At 43.0% G+C, this 25939-nt stretch overlaps 2 protein-coding genes across 4 annotated transcripts in view; both read left to right on the top strand.

Annotated features, from left to right (window-relative positions):
• Positions 1–8482: 8482 nt before the first annotated feature.
• On the top strand, positions 8483–14527 carry dhh (desert hedgehog signaling molecule). Its single transcript, XM_014135877.3, has 3 exons — positions 8483–9528; positions 12538–12799; positions 13046–14527. Exons 1-3 carry the CDS (start codon positions 9217–9219, stop codon positions 13900–13902), a joined length of 1431 nt encoding a protein of 476 aa, XP_013991352.1. The 5' UTR covers positions 8483–9216; the 3' UTR covers positions 13903–14527.
• A 3339-nt stretch (positions 14528–17866) lies between these two features.
• kmt2d (lysine (K)-specific methyltransferase 2D) overlaps positions 17867–25939 on the top strand; it is a 42648-nt gene continuing 34575 nt past the window's right edge. Inside the window, exons 1-10 of one of the 3 annotated variants that reach the window (XM_014135873.3) lie at positions 17867–18598; positions 21908–21984; positions 22377–22488; positions 22875–23086; positions 23382–23497; positions 23891–24053; positions 24242–24413; positions 24685–24799; positions 25106–25284; positions 25447–25760. In XM_014135873.3, coding sequence (XP_013991348.3) covers positions 21936–21984; positions 22377–22488; positions 22875–23086; positions 23382–23497; positions 23891–24053; positions 24242–24413; positions 24685–24799; positions 25106–25284; positions 25447–25760 — 1432 coding nt within the window. In that variant the 5' untranslated portion in view covers positions 17867–18598; positions 21908–21935. Of the gene's footprint in view, positions 18599–21132; positions 21526–21907; positions 21985–22376; positions 22489–22874; positions 23087–23381; positions 23498–23890; positions 24054–24241; positions 24414–24684; positions 24800–25105; positions 25285–25446; positions 25761–25939 lie in introns of those variants that run through there. The other 2 variants (XM_014135876.3, XM_014135875.3) reach the window with 2 other exon arrangements.

Here is a 25939-nt window from a genome sequence, read left to right on the forward strand (position 1 = left end):
ATTACAACAATGTCATAACTTGGAATAACTGGCAGAGAAGGAAAGCAACGAGATCAATGCTCTCTAAGTTCCTGCAAAGAACCTATCACATTCAATGTTAATGCCTTTCAATTTAGCCATGAAAATGCTGGACAATTTGGTACTATTAGTCTAGATTAAACATTCAACATTCTGGTAATTGCTAGTCTGCAAATGGAAACAGAAACAATTCTCTATCCTGGAATTTAGAGAACCATTTTCTCTCAGTGTTTGCGATACATATACACTGAGTGTACAGAACACTTTTAAGAATACCTTCCTAATATAGGAATCCACATGGTGTAGAAAGGGTTCCACAGGGATGCTGGCCAACGTTGACTCCAATGCTTCCCACAGTTGTCATTGGCTGGATGTCTTGTTCGGTGGTGGACCATTCTTGATACACACGGAAAACCTGAGTGTGAAAAACCCAGCAGCGTTGTGGTTTTTGACAAACTGGTGCGCCTGGCATCTACTACCGTACCTCGTTCAAAGGCACTTAAATTCTTTCTTGCCCATTCACCCTCTGGATGGCATACAGACACAATCCATGTCTCGATTTGTGTCAAGGCTTAAAAATCTTTAACCTGTCTCCCCTTCATCTGCACTGATTTGAAGTGGATTTACAAGTGACATCAACAAGGGATCATAGCTTTCACCTGGTCAGTCTGTCACGGAAAGAACAGGTGTTATTTTGTACAGTCGGGTCCATAATTATTGGCACCCTTGATAAAAATGAGCAAATAAGACTGTATAAAATAATGAGCTACAGTGTATGCTCATGGGGAAATTATATTTTATACTAATACAATTGCTCAGAAAGATTTAACAAGTAATAAGAAATAAAAAAAAATGAAGATGGGTGTCAATTATTGGCACCCGTTTTTAATACTCAAGCACCCTCCCCTTGTGGATATAACAGACTTTTTCTCCAATCTCATAAAATATTTTAGAACACATTGGGAGGGATCTTAGACCATTCCTCCATACGGACTCTTTCCAGATCCTTGATATCCTTTTGTCTGCTCTTATGAAGTGCCCTCTTCAATTCAAACCATAGGTTTTCAATGCGGTTCAAGTCCGGAAACAGATGGCCATTGCGAAATGAGGAGGGGGCTAAGAGTATTGATAAGTGGTCAAATTGAATGGAACCCCTATCTTTGAGATTCTGATTTTATTTCTTGTTAAACAAAATCTATTTCTCTGAGCAATTGTATTAGTATAAAATATAATTTCAATTTTATTTAATTTTTTTAGCATACAATATAGCTCTATTTGTTTAGTTTTTTTCTGATCTTTATCAAGGGTGCCAATAATTGTGCACCTGACTGTACATGCATATAGCCTTTGTTTGTAATGCACTGAACTATGCGCTCCACTGAACATGTTGCCATTGACCGTTCCCCTGAACTTAAACCTCACCTTATGTGTAAACAAACACAGCTAGAACCATGCCATGAGGTCTAGGTCTGGACTCACCCAAGCCTTTGTTGAAATACTAGTTTGTGCTTACTGAAACACTGAGGGAAGTTATATTGTAATACTGTCTGTATGTTTAGTGTTTTTTCACTAGTTTAGATACCTGGCAGTTGGTTTTAGTTGTAATGACGGTTCACGGGTCAAAGGTTGGGGGTTACAACGCTGGTCCTAAAAAAAAAATATATATTCTCGTATTTGTGGCGCCACCCACCCAGAGCTTACTTAAAAACGTGTGTATATATATATACTTAGTCAACTTACCTCTGTCTCAACCTTGATTCCACTGAAACGTGTGACATTAGAATAGCACCTCCCAACAGCAAAATAAAGAGCCTTGATACCGTAGTGCAGGGGCCTGCCACTCTTTTGAATGCCCTCGGTCCCCCACCCAGTTGGGGTCTCAACTTACTGTTCCAAGTTGGAATGGTAGAATACAAAAGGTGACATTTTGAAATGTGGTTGTGCATCATCAGTTTCTCTTATGTCAGCTAACATAGTTTAGCAGCCAGCTTTCTAAACAAATTTAGCAATCTGAAATGTTTTATCATGGTTGAATTAGCAGCCGTGGGGCCCCCATAAAATTTTGTTAGTCAGTCGCACTCCGATATTAAAATCTGCAAACATTTCTTTCCACCCCATGGCAAAATGTGTAGAATTGTACAGCTATGTGGGGTGGGAGAGGTTGATGTTGGTACGCAGACCCGTGAGCAACTGCGCCCCTTCATGAGTTGAGATTTTTTTGTGGCCCCACTCCCATCAAAGTTGTCCATCCCTGTTGTAGTGGCTCTACAATCAAAGAAGTGTCACATTCAGTTCAGTAATGTAACTAAATACACAGCATTTGACTGATAGTTCAGCATCTATAGGACCATATCATAGACAAAACAGGAGTGGGGAGACAGGCAGCGTGTATAACGGGATAAGATAGCCTATCTTTATTGTCAAAACACAAGAATGAAGGGGGGGAAAAAAAGACACAGATTAGCTTCCTGACAGCCGGCCGTTTGAAGTGCGTGCCAAAGTGCATTAGGGTTCTATTCTTCCCGCTGTTAGCTGGCTGGCAACACACAGAGCTGCTCACAGGAAAAGGCGAGACTTTCGTGCTAATCGACTGATAACGGCGGTCACACTGTCCGTTTGCCACGGCTGGACTGGCGGCAGGCGGACCCTCACCCTGCTAGCACACTCGCGGCACACTTCCTTCACACGCTGGGCTGGTAGACTGGCAAACTGGCAGGCCTCTGATCCATCTATACGTCCATAAACCATCACTAAAACACATGGGCATCTAGTAGAAGTGAAGTGACATTACACACAGTAAATACTCAGGACCCTGATTCAGCCTAGTCTTGGACTACAAAGTTAAATATTCACCATTTGAGTGTTGTTTTGGGGTTTTTTTTGTCCAGAGCTAGACTTAAATCGCTGCCTGGGGAAACCAGCCTTTAGAATTACACTTAGAACCCTTGTGGTGGGTAGCAACGAACTCATTCAGGGGACACCTTGCCTGATGTCAGCGATCTAAATGATGAAGCCGTGTAGTGTGGTCATACATAGGCCTTCTGTATGGTGTGGAGGACAGCTGCATCTGGTATAGTAGCAGGTATAGATAGAGCTCTATATGACTGATTGTTAAAAGGTTATAGAAGTATGCATGATCTCTGACCTGTTTGTTTGGGCCAGGAAGTTCCACCCTGGCCCGCTATTGTCCAGTCTGCTGTAGCATCAAGTCCCAACAAAGTATGCAACTATAGTGTTTGTGTGTACTTGCGTACACCTGTGTGTGTGTGGTGTGTGTAGAGTGCATTCGGGAAGTATTCAGACCCCTTGACTTTTTCCACATTTTGTTACGTTAGCCTTTTTCTAAAATTGATTAAGTTTTTTTTTTTTTTTTTTTACATCAATTTACACACCATACCCCATAATGACACAGAAACATTTTTTAAAGACATTTTAGCAAATGTATTAAAAATAAAAAATGATCACATTTACATAAGTATTAAGACTCTTTACTCAGTACTTTGTTGAAGAACCTTTTGGCAACAATTATAGCCTCGAGTTTTCTTAAGTATAACGCTACAATCTTGGCACACCTGTATTTGGGGAATTTCTCCCATTCATTTCTGAAGATCCTGTCAAGCTTTGTCAGGTTGGAGGGTGAGTGTCGCTGCACAGCTATTTTCAGGTTTCTCCAGAGATGTCCGATCGGGTTCAAGTCTGGGCTCTGGCTGGGCCACTGAAGGACATTCAGAGACTTGTCCCGACGCTCTCCTGCATTGTCTTGGCTGTGTGCTTAGGGTCGTTGTCCTGTTGGATGCTGAACTTTCGCCCCAGTCTTGAAGTCCTGAGCGCTCTGGAGATGGTTTTCATCAAGGATCTCTCTACTTTGCTCTGTTCATCTTTGCCTCGATTCTGACTAGTCTTCCAGTCCTTGCCGCTGAAAAACATCCCCACAGCATGATGCTGCCATCACCATGCTTCACCGTAGGTATGGTGCCAGGTTTCCTTCAGACGTGACGCTTGGTATTCAGGCTAAAAGAGTTCAATCTTGGTTTCATCAGACCAGATAATCTTGTTTATCATGGTCAGAGTCCTTTAGGTTCCTTTTGGCAAATTCCAAGCGGGCTGTCTTGTGCCTTTTACTGAAGAGGGGTTTTTGTCTGGCCAAACAACCATAAAGGCCTTATTGGTGAAGTACTGAAGAGATGGTTGTCCTTCTGGAAGGTTCTCCCATCTCCACAGAGGAACTCAACTCCCTTACCGAGGCCCTTCTCCCCCGATTGCTCAGTTTGGCAGGGCGGCCAGCTCTAGGAAGAGTCTTGGTGGTTCCAAACTTCTTCCTTTAAAAATTATGGAGGCCACTGTTCTTGGGGAGCTTCAATGCTGCAGAAAATTTTTGGGTACCCTTTCCCAGATCTGTGCCTCGACACAATCCTGTCTCAGAGCTATATGGATAATTCCTTCAACCTCGTGTCTTGATTTTGCTCTGACATGCACTGTCAACTGTGGGACCTTTCCAAATCATATCCAATCAATTGAATTTACCACAGGTAGACTCGAATCAAGTTGTAGAAACACCTCAAGGATGATCAATGGAAGCAAGATGCACCTGAGCTCAATTTAGAGTCTCATAGCAAAGGGTCTGAATACTTATGGAAATAAGGTATCTGTTTTTATTTTTAAATGTGAAATTTATAACCTGTTTTTGCTTTGTCGTTATGGGGTATTGTGTGTAGATTGATGAGAAATGTTTTATTTAATCAATTTTAGAATAAGGCTGTAACGTAACAAAATGTGGAAAACGTCACGAGGTCTGAATACTTTCCGAATGCACTGTATCTATGGTGAGTGGAGGAACTGTGCTGAAACCTGGACTCACGAGATTCACATAGCACATTGGGGGCAATGAAACAATGGAAGCCCATTCATTTTCAAGGAAGCGAAGTGGGCGGGGGAACCCTGGGGCGATGCGAGCATGAGCGAGGGTCGTGAACGAGGCGGGACCAAAGTTGGAATAAGTTGAACTTTATTAAAATACTTTGACATAACGGTGTGATTGACCAATCGAAGCTCACTATAGTTTCCAGACACTACTAGATTGGCGGCTGATATTTAGCACTACCTAGCATGCATGCATGCATGCATGCTAGCACCAACATGAGGGAAAAGCAAGCGTGGCTATCCAAATGTACGCGTTAAAAAGAATCTCGGCCTGAAGGGATAGATCAGTTCTGCCTTAACCAACAACTGCATAGCAGATTCATTGCCTAAGTTAAAACAGCTTTGGAGCTCCCAGCGTTATACCTATTGCGGACATTTCCATTGGCTGCCCTGAGTTGCATTAGTAATAACCCAATGCGGCCTAGTTACAAGTTCAAACAGTGGAATGTCGATTCGACCAACCTAAATCCTTACTTTATGATTTTCAATTTGAAGTGTCAGTATTTCTATATAGCCTACACTTTCTCGTTCTGAACTTCTTACGCGAGGCTTCGTGACAATGGACACACCATCAGCCAATCCGCCAAAACACCAGCAGCCAAAACACCAGCTACCTGGTCAATGCTTGATCTGTTTTGAATCGAGACCTTAAACATGTTTATGTACACATGACACGTTACGACACCTGACCACGCGTTGCTTGACACACACACTGTGATTAGTGGGTTCTTTAAGGTGAAGGGCATCCAGTTAAAACACAGAAATCCAGCTTCACTGTAGCAGCCCTTTCTTTCTTTCTTTCTCTCCTACACACACCACCCTGCCTCTTCCTGCACTGATAACAGACGGGTGAGAGACAGTATGACGGGGTGGGGATTCAGTTTTAACGAGGGAGCCAGGGAGTACAGTGTCAGCTCCTTGACTCCCCCCCCCCCCCCCCCCCCTCCCTCCCACCCAACGCTGGCTGACACACACACAAATACACACCCCTCCTAACGGCCTCTGTCTGAGGAAGTGGATCCTGCAGTGTCTGTTCAGCTCTGAAGAGACAAGACCAACACTTCTTTAAGATGTCAAAGCCAGCATTGTTCAGAAAACATAACTGCTGCTGCTTTACAGTAACTAGATTACATCACAAACACAAAGCTATGTTTGAGGAAGTATTTTCCTGAATTACTAATAGCTTGATGCAAACCAGAAAAACGTGACGATGTGACATGACCGTGAGCCCCATGTGCAACACACCCATTGGAGATTAAAATAAAGATGGGGTAGTCTGTCCCTAACCCAGGTTGAATCCCAAATCAAAAAAAGATTTGTCACATGCTCCGAACACAACAGGTGTTACCGTGAAATGCTTATTTACAAGCCCTTAACCAACAATGCAGTTAAGAAAATAGAGAATAAAATATTTACTAAATAAACTCAAGTAAAAATATATACAAAATAATGAGGCTTAAAACAGGGGGTACTGATACTGAGTCAGTGTTTGGGGGTACAGGTTAGTTGAGGTAATTTGTACAGAAAGGGTCTATGCATAGATAATAAACAGTGAGGGGGGTCAATGCCAATAGTCCAGGTTCCCTAAATAATGCACTAGTTTTGTACAAAGGTAGTGCACTATATCGGGAATAAGGTGCCATTTAGGACGTCCTCCGGGCAGGAAAGATCTCGTTTTCTGTGCCGTGGCTGTGCAGGAAACTCAGCCATTCACCCAGCCATATACTCCCATCCTGAACTGGGCTGGGGGAGTGATCGAGCCTGTTAAGAGCCAGGAGGAGGGAGGGCATAGAGATAGGGAGGGGCACCACCACCACCACCCCCGAAATAAAAACGAATAATGATTACTTTATTTCCATCTCAAAACACACAGATGTTTGCTTCCTTCCTCTCCCTTTAATGTCTGATGAGATGAAATCACTTTTCTTTTTGTCAACCACGTCCCCCCCCCCCCCCCCAAAAAAAACAATATCAATATCACTGATTTGTTTTGGTTCATATGAAAGGAGTTTCTTCTTTTGATTGAGCCGGACTGTGGCATTCCCTACACTTGTCATTATGTACTGTGATATCACTCGTAGGCGCGTCTTGGCCCAGACGGCGCAGCCCTGGACTTCCCTCCATGTTGATCATAAGGACAGGAAGATGGAGTTGGCAGTCCCCACCCTTCCATTCCTTCAACATCTTCTCCAACCTTCCAACCAACGTCCCTTGCGTTCCCTCTTTGACCCGTAGCTCCATCATCTCAGTTTTAGTCTCTCATATCCAATTGGATGATTCAGAGAAATCACAACTGTACTATATTCACTATTATGCCGTGACTGTTTGTGTGATTGATACCTATTACATAAAATGTCTCTGTATCTGGTTGAAACAACCTTTGCATACCAGGAAAGAATGAGAGGCACATGAAAGTGATGTATCAATATCTATGGGGTCATACACAATGTGTCATAGGCTGAAGGACTAAAGGGCTCTCCTAAAAGACTAAATTGTTGTTAGAGGCAGCACTGGGCTTTATAGTACAGCAGTATTGTACAGCCAGTATAATGTATCCACTGGCAAACAGTGTTCAGGAGATTTTCCAGAAAGCTGGAAGGATCTGGTAATGACACACTTTGGCCTCTGACCTCTAACCTGTTCATTTAAAAATCTATAAATAATAAGGTATCAGACTCGTGGAGATACAGATACTGACATTTAGCATTTCTTAATCACCCCTTTCATTGTGACAGTATCTTTCCCCTTTTTGTGACTCTCAAATCCCAGCTATTGTTCTGCGATGGATAAAAATAATATGCTGGGAGAGCCAGCAGGGGCCGGTGTCTTGGGTGAGCTGGGTTCAAGGTCTGAGGAGGGCTGGGGGGCCACAGTGTCAACCTGGGTCTCAGAAAACAAAGGAAGGCAACTCTGGAAGTCAGAGAGAGACAGCTGTATGTGTCTGTGTGTGTGGCAGATATAGGACTGGAGTGACTTTCTCCTGCTCTTACTCAGCCTTTCTGTAATGGACCCTGTTAACCTTCCATCTAGGCTATAATAAACCAATAAGAGAGTGATAACAGTGGTGGGGAATCCCTCCAATGATGATCTGTGGACAAAAGCATATCAAGTTTAGAGGGATATCAGGATGCTTATTGATGTCGGAAAGTTAGACATATCAGAGTTTAACTTCAAATCTAACAAACTGGGTAAATGTGTAACAAAGTGTATTTTATTAAGTTAAACAAACTAATCATATTCCTATTTGTATAAGTCATTTCTATCCGACGATTCGGTGTTTAAATGTGTTGTTGAACATGTAGGCTAGTAGTCCCACTGGTTTACCTCTCCAAATGTGCGTAATAAGTTAACCTCGTATAGGCCTACGCATTATGGTGATGTTATCTTCATCTCTGCCTCTCTAGAGGGGAAAATCCCGGACACCTACTGTATAACAACAAAGTCCGGCAATAACGTAAGTGGGCTAATCATGTATCGCTTGTAAAGTTGAATTGGAGGCGTGTGCTTTCGAAGTGGGAGCGCGCATAGGAAGGGAGGGCAAACTGGTCCACACACTAATAAGAACCCAATGGCTGGGGCACCGCAGACAGGAGCGCTTCAACGCGACACGAGACACAAGTAGACAGACAAAACCTCTCGAGGTGCATTGCTGAAGGCAGGAATGGGATGAGATTCAAAGAATGCCACTCGGAGAATTCGCAGGGCAGATATTTCACAGAGACTCAACAGTGAGGTGCGAGTCAGGTTTGCGCATCGCTACTGAAGTGCCCGGGGACTGGAGAGAGAGGCAGTAGGTAGGGTGACTGGACGCACGAAACACCTGCTTGGTAACAGGTAGCCTACCTCCAAAGACGGATGAGGACTATTTATTTTTCATGAATTGTGAACAGAATAAAAGGATAAATTCTGGAAAGGAAAATAGTTTAAGTATCAAATTATTAGGAGAAGCAATTAACAAAACAAACTACATTAGAAAGATAATTTTTTTTAAATACAGTAGTGAGTAGTGAGTAGAGAATGTATTAACTATGAAGTTAATTTAAAGGATCAACATGGGTTTTACAGAAGAAATTAGTTTATCCTTTCGGTGTGGATTCTGATCCATAATGGCCAAACTTGCTCTATAGAAACATAACTCCTACATCCCATGATCTAGAATGGACCACCACCAAGATTTGACCATCATCATTCAAATGCTATCAGGTGCCTGAAGCGGGGCTTGCTCAGTGGGCACGGTAGGTCACTGACACTAGGGACCCAGACCCAGAACTCTCCCCAATGAAGGTGTCCTCCTGGTGGGTAAGCCTGGCATGGCTTGGCCTGCTCGCCATCTACACATGGAGCTCCCTGGTCCAGGGGTGCGGGCCAGGCCCTGGGTACGGCTTCCGCCATAGGTCCAGGAAACCCACCCCCATGCCTTACAAGACCTACTTCCCCAAACTTTCTGAGAACAACCTGGGTGCCAGTGGGAGGTCAGAGGGAAAGATCACACGCAACTCAGAACGCTTTAATGAACTGGTGTGTAACTACAACCCTGATATCATCTTCAAAGATGAGGAGAAAACTCTTGCTGACCGATTCATGACCAAGGTAAGACTGGTTCTTCAGAGACTGGCTCAGACAGTGTGTGTGTGTGTGTAATGGTTAGCCAAGTTCAATTATCTGATTGTACAGTAAATGTGGTCAGTATAAGGTACAACTGGTTCGGACTTCAGACAGTGTGTAATGGTTAATCTAGTTCAATTATCTCCAGGTTTAAGTATCATTTTATATGACATTTACTGTGGGATCACTTCAAGGTCACAGACCCACTTGGTGCACTTTCCATTGACCCTTGTAACTCACTGGTCACTCGTGACTGTGTGGTACTGGTAAAGTGTAGTTAGTGTTAGACAGGCCAGTAGGTCCCTATCATAATATCATAGATAGATGATACTCCTTCAGTGCAGGGAAACTGGTTCCTTGTGGCAGCTCATAGGGGAAATCCCCCTGCTGGATGATTGGTTAACTACAGCCGGTAGTGGTATACACCGATTTTACGTGTTGCTCTATTCTCTAGTCTGATAACTGGTTGTTGAATGAACATCAGTTTATCTGCGTGTCATCCCTACATTTACAATTTGAATTATCTCATGGAAAGTTGATCCAATAGTGGATTCACTGTCATGGCCTCTGTATTAGACAAGTTACTCACAGTATTTTCACGTGAACTTCTTTCTCATCAAATAGATCGTCGCAGGTGTCCGTTTTTAAAAATTCACACTTCCCCTCTATCTTAATAAGATGGGCTGGGGGGGGATCAGGAAGTAATTTAATATGACTCTTTGGAGAATGCGCTCCAACTCGTGATCATTTCCCCTTAATCTTTAACCAGTCTTTGTCGCTTGGTAATAAAACGATTCCTCTGGTTCCACTTGCCTGCTCTGTGTGTGCTTACCAGGAGGGATTCATAGGTGAGGCCAGGCAGGTAACCTTGTGTAGTGTACATTAGCGTCAGGTATGCAGTATGAACATTACAAAATGATCAGGACTGGCGAACAGGAGTTGAGACACAGTCACAGTAGCACAGACCTCTCTCATATCTTGTATCTGACCTCTTTAGAACATCAAGGAAGCCACAGTGTGATGTTGGCATTTTGAGTTGAGGTCGTGGAACAATAGACATATTGTTATTGCTCTCGAATGGCTGGTAGACTCTTAGAGAAAAAGGATTCCGGAGGTTCTGCGGCTGTCCCCATAGAAGAACCCTTTGAAGAACCCATTTTGGTTCCAAGTAGAATTCTACCTGGAACCAAAAGGTGTTCTTCAAAGGGTTCTCCTATGGGGACAGCCGAAGAACCCAGTTTGGTTGTAGATAGTGCATTCTCAACGTCTGATGCCAAGTGAGAATCGATCAATATAGGCTACAAGAGGCGTGGGATATTTAAAGCATACAATAGGCCTTCTGTAATCTTCAAATTCTTAAAATGCACCATCATTAGTAACATCAATACCATCCTTCACAATTGAGCATTACAACGTTTCTTATCTAAGTAGGCTACTCTACACTGGTGTGGTGATGCTTGGAGTCCTTTGTTCGCTCCTGACTGGTTGTGTATGATGTGAATCTATGTTCCTTCCTTTTTTTGAATGATTGTACAGTATTTGTGATGGAAATCTGTGGTCCAGTGTGTGCATGCCCTCCTGATGCCCAGTCTGAGGACCAGCATGTGTATGTGTGCGTGTTCCTGTGTGTGTGTGTGTGTGTGTGTCTGCGTCAGTGTGTGTGTGTGTGTGTGTACAGTATGTGTGCATGTGCCCCTCTCTCTGACCAGATGTGAAAGACGTTCTTTGTGTAGGGTTTGACACTCAGAGGGGTCGCCTATACAAAATTCTCGCCTGCTGAAGTAATGGCACCGTCGGAAAAGCCGACTATTGTAGTTCGATAACAATGAATCGCCTCTCTTCAATGGCATGGCGAGAAAAATGTAGCCAGTTTGTTTTCTGTCCCTCGTTCTTTTCTCACTCTGGCTGTCACATTCTCAAGTGCATGCCCATACATTCCTCCCCTCTCTCTCTCTGCCCTCTCACTTAGTCTGAACCTGGCCTCCTCGCTGTTCAGCGTCTCTCTTGCTCTCTGACTCTCTCGCTCTGAAATATGGTTAAAAAAAACCTCTCTGTTCCAACTCGCTGGTAATGGGAACTTTCAGGAGCCAGTGCGTAAGAGCCTCTTAAATAGAGTTAGCCTCTGACATGACATCTCGCAAACTGCTATTGTGTGACCTTCAGAAATAATACAGTATGCATCACTGGGTGTGAGTCATGATGGTCACGTTTCTGATCAAATGTCTCAAAGGTGACACAAAGACATCATGACTCACACCTTCTGAACTAGAGAACGGCCTTGATTATTCCCTCACCCTGCAGAAAAAGGCCAAGGAATGTTCTAGAATGGCTACAGTAGCTTTGTGTTCTTATGCTGATTGTTTGAGAAAGGTTGGAGAGGGGTGGCAATGGCCTTTACAACCACTGAACACAGGAGAGAAAAATCTGATGATGTCAATGGAGACAAACGTTACCAAAGTTATTCTATAATCTAGGCAGAGGTGATAGGAATACAGTTAGTTACTGAAGTGTTGTTGTATTTGGTATTGCTTTACAAGGGGTTGAATGGGACTGAGTGAACAGCCACAGTGGGTGAGGTAGACAGAGGGCTCACAACTACGTTCGGTCTCAAGCAGTTCCTTTTCTCTCGTTAATGAATGATTAAACCAGTCTCTGTTGCCTCAGCTCTAAGGGGTTTCATACATGTCGATAGTCCTGGAGTTGCTATCTACATTACGCTGAAACTACCTGTCAATAGCCTAGTAATTCTCATGAGAATATTAGGGCTAATTGAATTGAAAGCAGTCATGTTGCAAATGAATTACTATTGACATACAATAACTACAGTGTATTTATACTGTATCATCATATTCTCTACACTGTCAGTGTTAATTTTTCAAACTAATACAGTATATAAGTGTTGCTCCAAATAAACCCAAATCAGTAGCATTGTATTGAATAGTATCATATTTTATTCATTCAATGCCTCTCCATCCCTCTCTCCCTGTCCCTCAGCGCTGTAAGGACTGCCTCAACAAGCTGGCCATAGCGGTGATGAACCACTGGCCTGGGACGAAGCTGAGGGTGACAGAGGCCTGGGATGAGGACGGCCATCACCCCCCTGACTCTCTTCACTATGAGGGGAGGGCCGTGGACATCACCACGTCGGACCGCGTCCTGGACAAGTACGGCATGCTAGCCCAGCTGGCTGTGGAGGCTGGCTTCGACTTTGTGTACTATGAGTCCAAGCACCACGTGCACTGCTCTGTCAAAGCTGGTAAGTCAAGTGGCTAATAATCGGCATATTTAAAACGACAGACATCACCATCATATTTCCTGTGATTTGCTTTAACATGTACACTATGATATCTATTCCAGCCATTTCCCCCCATACAATCATATATTATATATTAAGATTAATATAATAACATTATTCATCTGAATCTTATTATATCATATCAAGGAAATAGACCATTTCAGTCATCTGAAGCCTTTCTCTACTGACTTGGATTCCTCCCTTCAGATCACTCAGTGGCAGTGGAGAAAGGGGGCTGTTTCCCTGCCTGGGCCCGGGTGAGTGTAGCCGGAGGCGGACAGAAGACCCTGGCGTCCCTGGAGCCTGGAGACAGAGTGTTGGCCCTGTCTGAGTCAGGACGCGTCGTCCTCAGCCGTGTCCTTCTTTTTTTACACCAGGACCACGAGAGCAGGTCCACTTTCCTCGTCCTGACCACACAAGATGGCCACCGCCTTGCCCTCACTCCCCACCACCTGGTCTTCCTGGCCCCCCATTACGAACTCCACCACAGTGAGTACCAGGCTCGGTTCGCCAGTAGAGCAAAACGGGGAGACAATGTACTCGTCCATGGAGCAGACGGTCGACTACAACCATCTCGGATTGTTTCGATATCACAGGAGGAAAGGATGGGAGTTTACGCACCCCTGACTGAACACGGCACTCTGTTTGTGGATGGGGTGCTGGCATCCAGCTATGCACTTATAGAGGACCATAGACTGGCACACTGGGCATTTGGGCCTCTGAGACTGCTGCTCTCGGTCATCCAGCTAGTTCGGGGGGAGGGCACACAGGGGGCGCAGGTCACAGAAGCAGAGAGAGAGCACACGAAGACGCCCACTCACTGCAACACTCACCAGAAGAGCCTGAGAGTTTGGGGGAATCAGAAACTCAGCAGCCCAGGCGTGTATGTGAATACAAACACTTCCGACAGACAAAGTAATTGGACCTCTGTACCCATAAACAGAGACATTGAGGGAGGGAACTGTGACTCCGTGCGAGATAAAGTTCTGAGTGTGCACTGGTATGCTAGGCTGCTACACCGGCTTGGACAGATCTGTCTAGACCCGGAGACATTTCATCCCTAATATAAAATATACTGTACTGTTACATTTACACCGTGTCCTACTGAGATACATTTCCACTAACGCTCATATTCTTTTGCCCCATCTCTTACTGCTGCAACCCAATTTTAAACCTTATGCACTGAAAGGGCGTATTTGCATCTTCCTCACCGGTATTTTGCATTGTAATGTATTTATATATTCACATTGTACCTCTTTTACATTCAGTAAATGTGTTAACGGTTGTTTGGTTATGGTGAATGAAGAATCGGCCCGTCTTCAAAAGGTAATGCTTAAAATGTGTCATAAAATGCTTTTATACAGGTTCATTCCTGAGAGAAATGAACTCGCCATAATAACTACTGCATCAGCATAAAATGTTTATGTATTGTCAAGAATCCATTGTATATGTATCTAATTAAGATAACATCTATAAGTCAACAGACAATGTGGTTTTCCTATATACTTTATTATTCTAAAACAATGAGGAAATATGAGTATGTACCAGAAACAATAAAATATTTATTTTTGTACTTTCTGAATCATAATATATAAATGTAGCAATTTATACAAAACCAAAATATAAACGCAACATGTAAAGTGTTGGTCCCATGTTTCATGAGCTGAAATAAAAGATCCAAGAAATGTCTCTCACATTTTGTGCACAAATTTGTTTACATCTCTGATAAGTGAGTATTTCTCCTTTGCCAAGATAATCCATCCACCTGACAGCTGTGGCATATCAAGAAGCTGATTTAAACAGCATGACCATTACACAGGTGCACCTTGTGCTGGGGACAAAAGGCCACTCTAAAAAGTGCAGTTTTGTCACACAACAATGCCACAGATGTCTCATGTTTTGAAGGAGTGTGCAATTTGCATGCTGACTCCAGGAATGGTGTTAACGTTTTGAACAGATTGCCCCATGGTGGCGGTGGGTTATAGTATGGGCAGGGATAAGCTACAGACAATGAATACAATTGCATTTTATTGATGGCAATTTGAATGCACAGCGATACCGTGACGAGATCCTGAGGCCCATTGTCGTGCCATTCATCCGCCGCCATCACCTCATGTTTCAGCATGATAATGCACGGCCTCTTGTCGCAAGGATCTGTACACAATTCCTGGAAGCTGAAAATATCCCAGTTCTTCCATGGCCTGCATACTCACCAGACATGCCACCCATTGAGCAAGTTTGGGATGCTCTGGATTGACGTGTACAACAGCGTGTTCCAATTCCTGCAACTTCGCACATCTATTGAAGAGTGGGGGTAAAATTCCACAGGTCAAATTTAACAGCCTGAAACTCTATGCGAAGCACACTCGTGCTACATCAGGCAAATGGTGGTCAAACCAGATACTTACTAGTTCTGATCTACGTCCCTTAAAAAAAAAAAAAAAAAAGGTATCTGTGACCAACAGTATTCCTAGTTATGTGAAATCCATAGATTAGGTCCTAATTAATTTAAATTTAATGACTTCCTTATTTGAACTCTAAAATCTTAGAAAAATTGTTGCATTTATATTTTTGTTCATTGTATTTGAATTATTATAAATATAGCCTCACTTGTTATTTGTTATAGTGCATTTTATTTAACAAAACAATCGTGTATTATTTTGTAATGTAAACCCTGCAAAACAATAACCCTGCTTGTGAATGTAGATTCTCCGTTAAATCTTTCTGCCTCTGCTAGGATTTGGGTTACAAATTACATGTACAGGAGACTACATGAAAAACTAGAGAAATCTGACCAAGGCCTATAGTCATTTTTGGAGATTTTGAACTACAGTGGGAGCTATGTCTTGGTGCCTGTGTAATGTAACAGAGCGGGTTAAACCTCAGACATCCAGCAGAACTGTTGGCGTAGTCAACAGTAGTTAATAAGAAACCCAGACAGACTTAATATTCTCCCATGCTTACCTCTCTCTCTCTCTCTCTGTGTGTTTATCTTAATCATATTCTCCATCCTGGCTCCTGGGAAATGGAATCTCTATGTTCCAATTCTTCAAGTATTTTACAAGTGTATGTGCAGCTTGTTAATAGTACCGGTGAGTTGTGGGTAAATTATTAAGTTGACTTTTTATTCTCCTTTGTACCATGAACAAATCAGTCCCTTGTCTTATTTGTCTCATTTATTTATCTTGAAATGTTCTCTTCTCAGCTCCTTTATACACGCACGTGCGCACACACACACAGTGTTTTTATCAAAGACAAGTAATAGAAAGCTTATACACCCCCTTGTGGAGGACCTGAAATCATGCTTGTGGATTATATGTACTTTACAGTCTTTTTAGCTATTGCTCTTATACCTGTGTAATAATGCCATAATTACACTAATTTGTTATTAATAAAATAGGAATGTACATAAAATGCGGTAATTTAATTGCATAGCTCCATCCTCATTTAGCCTCATTCTGGATACCCAATAAGTGCACTCTAAGATGGAACTAGAAGAAAAGATAGCCTAATTGTTGAGAGTTGTGTTTGTTTTGGAAATCATAGAGAGAGAGAGAGGAATAGAGTAATAGGGTTGGGGGAGGTAAAAGGCGTACGAAACTAAATAAAAAGGAACAAGCTGAATGTCATTGTTCTGGTTAGCGTTGGGTAGTAGACAGCTGTGGAGGTATTCTATCCAGGGGATTATCCTTGCAGAGATAGAAGGGGCAGATGGGAACGCACAGACAGATCAAATCAGACCAATGGGAGAAGCCCAATAACATAATACCACCCACCTTTTACCATTGTTGACCAATCACAGCACAGTGTCACAGATTATAACAGAATCCCAACCAGTCCCGGCCTTCCAAAATCCAATCCAATCCTGCTAAAGCCGAATGGGAGTTCGGTAATCCAGTCAGGGCCACTAGTAGTAGGCCTATTTTAAAACAGCTTTTTAGTTATGAAAACCAAACCAGCACAACCATTACATGGTTAGTTCACAGGCAAACTGTTCATCTGATCTGAGAGAATAGCAGGTCTTTCAATAGAACGTTTGACAGCCTGCAGTGATTTTAGGCATATTCATTAACAAAATGGACAGACATTTTCAATAACGAATGATATGGGTAAAATTCAGTATGGTGAATGGCTGTGGGACATGTACACGTTCCCATCTTTCATGTGACAAAGCCCATGTATCAGGAGTGAATGTAGAGACATGTTTGTTGCATTCAGTGTATGTGTGACACATCCAGAAAAGTGGAATCAGTGATGCCTATCTACCTAGAACTCAGTAGAGGAAGGACCAAATGGCCATAATAAGCATTCTGGATGGGCTGAAGGCACTTATTGGTCAAAGCAGGTAAATTATAGCCAAGAGGGTGTTACAGTGGTGTAGACCAGTGAGAGAGCACTTGATCATCCATATTTGGAACTAAGTGAATGGGGCAGAATTATGTTGATTGATTCCTCTGAAAAACATGCTAGATCTGCAGAACATTGTTGCCATGTTCATGGACAAGGGCATGGTAGTGCATGGCCAGGGTACAGGAATCACCATGGAGATGCAGGCCATTATAGGCCAGTGCTATGGGACAGTAGAATACTGGGACTCTGGGAGGAGTGAAGTGGTCATTCAAGGCAAGAAGCCTACCTGGAGAAGTAGGATTTAATCTGAGTATCATTGAGAGAAAGAGGCAATTATAACCTCTCAATGTATCTTCCTCAACTCTACAACATATCCAAAGCAATCACATTCCATTGTTTCACGTGGTCTTCAATACATTTCCCACAGCGTGCATGGACATTGACCAGGTGCAGTTTGCTTCGTGTTTAGTAATTGACATTGGTCTCAGTCAGATGATCTGGCATTATGGTGTAAAAATAATGGCTTCCAAAATTTCGTCCCACGCCCTTTAAACATTACTAACCTGCCACACACCGACTTTATTGTAAAATTAGGATAAACTATCCATTAAAATATTATAATCCTGAAAAAGTTAGATACATTGTTGGCTTTCAGTTAACCTAGCTAGCTTTACAGCCACCAATTTGGAGTTGCGCATGCAAATGTCCTCCCTTGCAGACTTGAGATGTTTGACGTTGTTGTTATTAGCTTGCTAGCTGCTAATTTAGCTAGCCACTTGACGGAACACACTCGTGTGGATTTGTTCAATGAAGTCTAAGTGAAAGTGATCCGGACAAGAGTAGCTAGCTAGCTAACGTTCAAGGCGTCAAGTGTCTTAAACATTGTTTCAAATATTGCCTAAAAGTTTAGCAAGCTAATAAATCGAGATATTGCCTAAATTTGGATCGAATATCGGATGCAAATTTACTGTAATCTCCGGACCAGCAAGCTGCTGAGAAGCTATCTAGTGTCGTTAGCCAGTTACCTAATTTAGTTAGCATCAACTACTGAACATTCTCCACCTATGTTTCGGAACATCGATTTTCATTGTGCATTTTCCCGGAGGATTACAATTGCAGAATTGTCGACCATTGCTTTTTGTTGAATTATTTGCATAGCGTCTTAGCAACTGTATCAACTCTGCCTCTCCAGCTCCGACCGTGGCTGGCTGGCTAGTTAGCTAGCTAAGCTAGTTATCCAGCCTGCCGTGCCACCCGCTGTGCACTTCCCCCACTCACCTCCTTCTCCAGCCGGGTAGCTTTAGCTAGCCCGCTAAGTAAAATGAGACAAGCATCAACTATTTAACTGTGTAGCCTGCTGCAAAATGGATTGTAATCTGATGTATGAAGACACAACCATCACATTGTAAGGTGAGTTGTTTGGTTGAATAACATAACAGCTATTTGACGAATCCATTTCCCTGACCTTTAATGCTAACATTAGCTAACTAGTTGATTAAGGATGGCCAATCGCTAACGCGTTAGCTACACTGACTAAATTAGCTAACTATAACTACCGCTACTTCGACTAGTTAGCGAACGACTTGAATGTATTATCTGCTAACGTAAGTTAGCTAACGTTACAAGATAACTAAACATAGCTAGCTATGTTTAGTTAACTGTTGGCCACCCTTAAAATTTCAACTGCGTAGCTAGTCAACTCAGTGCCGTAACGTTAGTTGGCAAGCGACCTATCTTGTTTCCTAGTTAGCAACTATGTTCATCAATCATGTAGCTTAGCTAGTTTACCCAACAATTAATTCAAACAACCGTTGGGTTTGCTGTTTTGGACATATGCATTGTTGATTTTAGCTAGTAGTTGCTTATCATGTGGACTCAAGTGTGTTATTCTTGGTTAACTAACATTAGGCAGGGTCATTGTTTGGCAATAGCTAACTAGGTCATAAATCAGGGTCCATTCAGACAAACTAAAGTTAGCTGGTTAACTTGCTACTAGTAGTTAGCTCGGTGTGGTACACGAGTTTCGTTCTAAACGTTGATAAGTGACTGAAATACGCTGTAAACGGAATAGGCAATCATCAAATGTAGCTGTGTCGTTGTCGGTGGTTTTCAGTTCGTCTGTTTACAGTAATCATAGTGATCACTGATAGCTAGTTATTGGCTTGGTTACAAAATGGCTAACTAGTTACATGGCCACCCTTTACAAAAGTCACAATACAAGATACGTCTTCTTGTAGCCTATACTGTATATTAGGTAGCAGTAGAGCACTAACCGTCTCTTAGGGGAAATGGACCAGTCCCCCAAACACATCATTCTGCGTTATTCCAATTAAACAGTTTGATATACTAACTATATGTGCTTGCCAAGTAACTCGCTACCTCAACTCCACGATGATTTCATCCACGGACTTGCTCGCAGACTAGTTTTTGAAATGAACCTCTGACTCCTTCGATTTGCTATGTAGTCGATACTTAAATGTACATTGTTAAACATTTACCGTGTAGCTATGTTTGTCCTCTGTTACGTGGCTTTCTTTGTTAGCTGAAATCCATACTTTTTAATAAAACCTTGATCAAATACAACCACCGACTTTTTCCTCATTGCTGTTGCTCTAAAATGACAACTCAGCGCGAATGTGCATGTGCCAATTGAATCTCAACAAGGACTCAGCCAGTAGTTGTATTTGATTGTTTTATTACAATGTATGGATTTCAGTAAGGGTTTAAGATGTACGTCATCTGCATAGCGCACATTCAACTCCGTGGATGAAATCATCATGGAGTTGGGGTACTTGGCAAGTTATGTGCCTACTTCATGTTGATGTGCAAATTGTAGCCATCATCCTAATTTTCATGGCAAGAAGATGTGCAAATTGTGATCTGATTCTGAACACAACCAGCTGCACTGGAATGAGCAATACTGTGGCTTGCTGTAATAAACACAGGGATTTGTGAGTTTGTCTTACAGTAGACCCAATTTAGTAAAACAAATTGATGAATGGGATGCGCCAAACACAGGAGGCTGCTGAAGAGAGGACGGCTCATAATAATATCTGGAAACCATGTGTTTGAGTTCTATACTATTCCATTACTATGAGCCCATCCTCCCATGACTCAAATCACTACATACAATTAATTGTACATTACATAAAGTATGTGGAGGCGAGGTACATTTGATTAGTTGTTCACAGTAGAGACGGTTAGGACATGGATATTATTTAGTCAGTTAAGAACAAATTCTTATTTTCTATGATGGCCTAGGAACAGTAGGACAGATTAGTACCTTGTCAGCTCAGGGATTCGATCTTGCAACCTTTTGGTTACTAGTCCAACGCTCTAACCACTAGGCTACCTGCTGCCCCAATTAGCTGACTAAACTCCAATGTTGAAGGAAGTTTCTGATGAACTCCACCAATGGAGTCGAGCAGAGACCAGGATTTGTGAAATTCAGCTCTGACTACATTGATTCGCCCAAGATCAATAAATGTAAATTATGAAAACGCTAACCATGTACCTATGTTTGTCTTCTGTAGTTGCGTGCCTTTGTTTTAAATCCATACTTTTTCAATAAAATACAACCACTGACTGTTTCCTTGATGAGATTCAATTGGCACACGCGCATTTGCGCTGAGTGGCATGTGATTGTTTGATATCTATACGTTTTCAATAAACAAAGGCACAACTACAGAAGACAAACTGTTGGGTTAATTTGGGCTGCAGCCATTACTGGAGGTGGCATAGTTGTGTGGCTTCAACTCTCACTAAATATGTCATATTGCTACATATTGGGAAATGTAGTCTACATGGTTAACACATCGATTACTCATACAATGTAATCTTTTTTTCGCTGAACCTTTAGTCCGTATGATTTTAGCGGAACTCTGCTGCACAGTGGTATGGCTTCAGCACGAAATTGACACTGTTGCAACAGGAAGTCATGTACACGGAAGTTGTATTTTCTTTGTGTATCTCGGTTTAGGGTTGTTTTATTTAAAGAAAACAACATTTAAGTTCCTATATTTTGTTATTTTTCATACATGACTTGTGCGGGTTTGGATTATGTATTGCTGGCAAAACAAAGATTGAAATGTCTTCAAACATTTCTAATATATTTAGCTAGTCACCGACACGCTATTTTCACGCAAATAGTTTGCGAATCCCGGGTAGCCAGCTAGCTACTTGGTTAGCAAGAAGGCTATCAGTTAACGACGTAGCTGGCGTTTTCAACTACATTTCAGCACATAAACAGCCATATTCATTCCGATAGATTGGATCGCGGTCATTCGATGACGTGTATAAAAATGATGCATTTAGTATCCCAATGCAAATAACTAAAGGTTTGTTTTGAATTAGTTATCTTCCTACGAACGTTAACTAGTTATATTTAGACGTCTCTCTTGGATTTGTCAGTCGTCTGAGGTTATGAGATAGCCAAAACCGCTAGCTGACGTCGGCTGTTTATTTAATAGTCTAGCAAGTATAGCTACTGCAACAATGTGAAATATCGGGCTTCTGCCCTGCACAAAAGGAAATTGAGCCTCGCATGATTTTGCGATTGGAAGTCCGATAACATAACTGTGACAACCGGTAGTTGTTGTTTTTTTCCCCGCGTAAGAATATGTACTAAATAATGTGCATATTTAATGTTTATTTTGGTATATAATAACGTGCCTTGCCTGTAATATAATTCGGTGACTTTATTGTTTGTTTATGTTTCAGGTCTCTGTCAAGGAGATCACCAGAGGGGATGGACAAGCCGAAATCAAACTGCGAAGAAAATGTCTCTGAACCGACAGGTACAATGATATATGTGCTGTGGTCAGAAAATAGTAGTTGTTGATCATTTGAATCATTTTCAACTATACACATTTGTTTTATTTCAAGGCTTCACAAATGTATAATGGCAGTTTCATTACTTCCTCTGCAACTATTCTCAAAGAAATGCTAATCTAGGTTCTATAATGTAGGTGTTATTGAGCAGATTTGATTTATTAGAACATTAATCAATAGATATACCAGAATTAAATTGTCATTGCACTTTTTAAACATTTTTTGTAATGGATTTTCATACAGTAGCCTGTATAGGAATCTTCTTCAGCAAATGTTATCAGAATGCCACTTACTTTAAAAAGCAATAGTCTTTGATCAAAAAGCATGTTGACTAATGTTATGTTGATTCCTCACCCAGCTGATGAAAGCGCCCCTACAGAGCAGTCAGTCCCCTCAGAGAGGGAGTCAGAGGCCCCTTCTGCTGCAGAGGACACGTCGGACACTGCTGCTGCCACTTCCAACACACATGTGTAAGTCCAATTTTAGATGTATTTTTTTTCTTTTTCAACATTTCAAATGACATTTATTGGCACATTCCAATACCAGTCACACACCCAGATGACATTCTCTACAAAGATTTTCCCATTGGTCTGCTAAGAGTTGATGAAACTCGTCAGATCACGAGGGCCGTAGTGCACTGCCCAGCATTACACGGGAGATGTGAAATCAGAGGCGTACTCCCAAATATGCTTTGCTGGATTTAAATTGTTAATGTTGAAGTATAATATGGAATGTAATAGTATTGAAGTTTGAAGTGAGTGCTATAGTCATTTTGCTTCTTGTTGACCTGCACTTTATTCCTTTTTTGGATCCCCTTAGCTGCATGTTATCTGTCTGACACTGTCTGTCTGCACAGGGAGAGTAGCGTGAGGGCCTGTGCTCTCTGTAACTGCGTGGAGCGCAGCTTGCACGGACAGCGAGAACTCCGACATTTTGGGCCATCTTCCTCCCGGCCGGCCCTTGAGCCCGCAGCTTCATCACTGCCAGGGCCTGGGAACGATGACCTGTCTTCCATCGGATTCTCCAACTCTGACGCATCCTGTCTGGCAGCACAGTTGGAGGACACAGGTGGGACTCCACACATCACATTTTTATTTTGTTTTACTGAAACTGTTTTCTTGGTCAGGTCTTCCTTGAGGTAGAGTTCTTTTGACCTCAGTGGGATTAGGAAAATAGAGGCTTAAAAGGGGGTGTGTTACTAATATGTTACCCACTGGGGAGCTTGTACAGGCAGTGCAGTTTACATAGTAAGTCTATCCCCAAACCCATATTATAAAGCATTTTACAGAAATTCCAATTATTGATCAGAACAGAAGCCAGAGACCATACAGGTGTAGTATCTGATTGTTAATGTGTTGAGCAGGGGGTTGCTGGGTGCATCACTGGTGTGCACTGTGGTCAGATGGGGTAAAGCAGGCGGAGGCTGCTGAGGAGGAGCTGGAGAATGTGGACAAGGCCGTCATCTCAGGGACACAGCGGGTAAGTTGACCACTCGTAGATGACACATGACAAATGCCTTTATAGATTCCAGGACTCGCTATATAGCGTTAACAATTGTTGCTGACCAGGAGTTTTAACGAAGAACTCCACTGAACACTGATACAAAGCTGTGCAGGGTTCTGGGCTGTTCTGGGTTCAGCTTAGTGAATGTAACATAGAATGTACGTGCCATTCAACCTGCAGGCACCTTCAGTAATGGTTTTCAGAAATTCTTAGGTATGGAAAAACCTGCACTCGCTCAATAGTATTAAGAAGTACAATATATTTGAATGCTATGGTTCTATATTCTCTCCTCTAACATTTCTTTGTTGTAGCTCAAATTCTTTCCTCTAGTGTCTTGCCCTTAACTCTGTCTCTGAACCTTCTGTTTAGCTGTGTGAATATTGCAAGCGTCTGGGTGCTACCATCCGCTGCCATGCTGAGGGCTGCTCACGGTTCTACCACTTTCCCTGCTCTGCTGCCAGCGGCTCCTTTCAGTCCATGAAGCTGCTGGCTCTCCTCTGTCCAGAGCACATAGACAAGGCTGAGGAGATGGGTAAGGACACCTCCCAATGTTGAGGTCCAAAGCCCCAACTCGATCATTAGGTTATGCTCTGTAACTGTGAGGTACAGTATGTGTGTGTGTGTGTGTGTGAGATTTGGTCACTCGATCTTTTGGTTGGTGTATGTATGTGTGGTCACTTGATCATTTGGTTGGCTAACTCTGGTTTGTCTGCCCTCCAGCGGGTGAGGAGGCACGGTGCGCCGTCTGTGACTCTGCCGGGGAGCTGCTGGACCTACTGTTCTGTACAGGCTGTGGGCAGCACTACCACGCCGCCTGTCTGGAGATCAGTGCCACGCCCATACAGAGATCCGGGTGGCAGTGCCCAGAGTGTAAAGTGTGCCAGACATGCAGGTGAGTGTCTCCTTGCTGCCCAATGGATAATCCATTTTTGAAATGGAAAAAACGCTCTCTTTTTACAGATACTTTTTCCCCCCGCTGGGTTGATGTGCCCTCTGGGAAACTGTGAAACCATCTACCCACATGCTCCCAATTAGTAGGGGCAGGGGTTTCCCTGATCATGGGACTTTTTCAGGAAAACACTCTGGGCTGTTCTAGTCTATTGCATCTTAGAAACAATGCATACAACTGTTACTGAATCAAATCACGCTCTCTCATTTTCCAGGCAACCAGGGGAAGACTCCGTGATGTTAGTATGTGATGCCTGCGATAAGGGCTACCACACCTTCTGTCTCCAGCCAGCCATGGTCTCTCTTCCCTCCGACACATGGAAGTGCAGAGTAAGAGTGTGCTGAACCGGAGCTGATATTGCTACTCCTGCCGTAGTCTCCTCTGTTAGGGAAGGAGGATCCTGCTCCCCTATAATTGAAGTCCTTATCCATGTGTTGACAATAAACATATATTACTGTAAATGGTTAAAGTTATTCATCTGTTTATTTGGAGGCTTTTTAATGACAATTCTGTCAATTAAAGTGTGAATATGCGAGAATATAACCTTTTCTAGGTGACCGTATCGGAAAAGAATCACTGTGTGGTTCCTGAGTGAATAAACTCTTTAATTTCCCGCTGTGTATCCCCCATCTCAGAGGTGTCGGGTGTGTACGGACTGTGGTGCTAATGGTCTGACGCAGCCCGGCTCGGCCCAGTGGTTTGACAACTATGCCGTGTGTGAGGGCTGCCAACGTACCCGCAGTTCTACGTGTGGCGTCTGCGGCAAGGCCTCGGAACCACCCGTCGCTCTGCCGCGTTGTATCACCTGCAACAGGTATGTCTACTGCCTCAGAAGGAATTGTTGTTAAAGTATTTTACAGTAACCCGGCCTAGACCCTCAGCCTAAACAACAACTGTGGTCATTGCTAACTTTTTATGTAGCACTTGTCCCACTTTCGTTCATTCATTCTTGACCATTCCTCTGTCATCGACCTAGGTGGGTGCACAGTGAGTGCTCCTCTACGTCGGAGCCACCTGAGGAAAAGTGCATCTGTTCGCTCTGCCGAGACAGAGAGCCTGCGCCAGACCCTGTCACACAGACCAACGGACAGACGGACACAATGGAGATGCAGCCCACAGAGACGGGGTCTGAGGTGACGATAGAAGGACGGACGGACACCGTTGCCGAGATGACAATCCAGGCGGACGCAGCAGCTGAAGTTCCGATGGAAAGGCAGACGGACGTGTCTGAGGAGGTGACTGTAGATCAGGTGGAGACCAATACGGACGAGGAGGTGCCCATGGAGCTGGGTAGGTTGACTTGACTGTTTTTTGTTGTTGTTATACTTGATAAAAGGGAAGAGTTAACAGTTAGCTCCATCTCTGAAAGAGCGGCACGACAAACTCTACCCACGTTCTTACCTAAGCCATCCAATTTCTGTGACCCGCGATAGAATGGTAGTACACAGAGTGCATGATGGGAGTGGTGA

The sequence above is a fragment of the Salmo salar genome, chromosome 13 (assembly GCF_965601325.2).
Source record: "Salmo salar chromosome 13, fSalSal1, whole genome shotgun sequence".
NCBI lineage: Eukaryota > Metazoa > Chordata > Actinopteri > Salmoniformes > Salmonidae > Salmo > Salmo salar.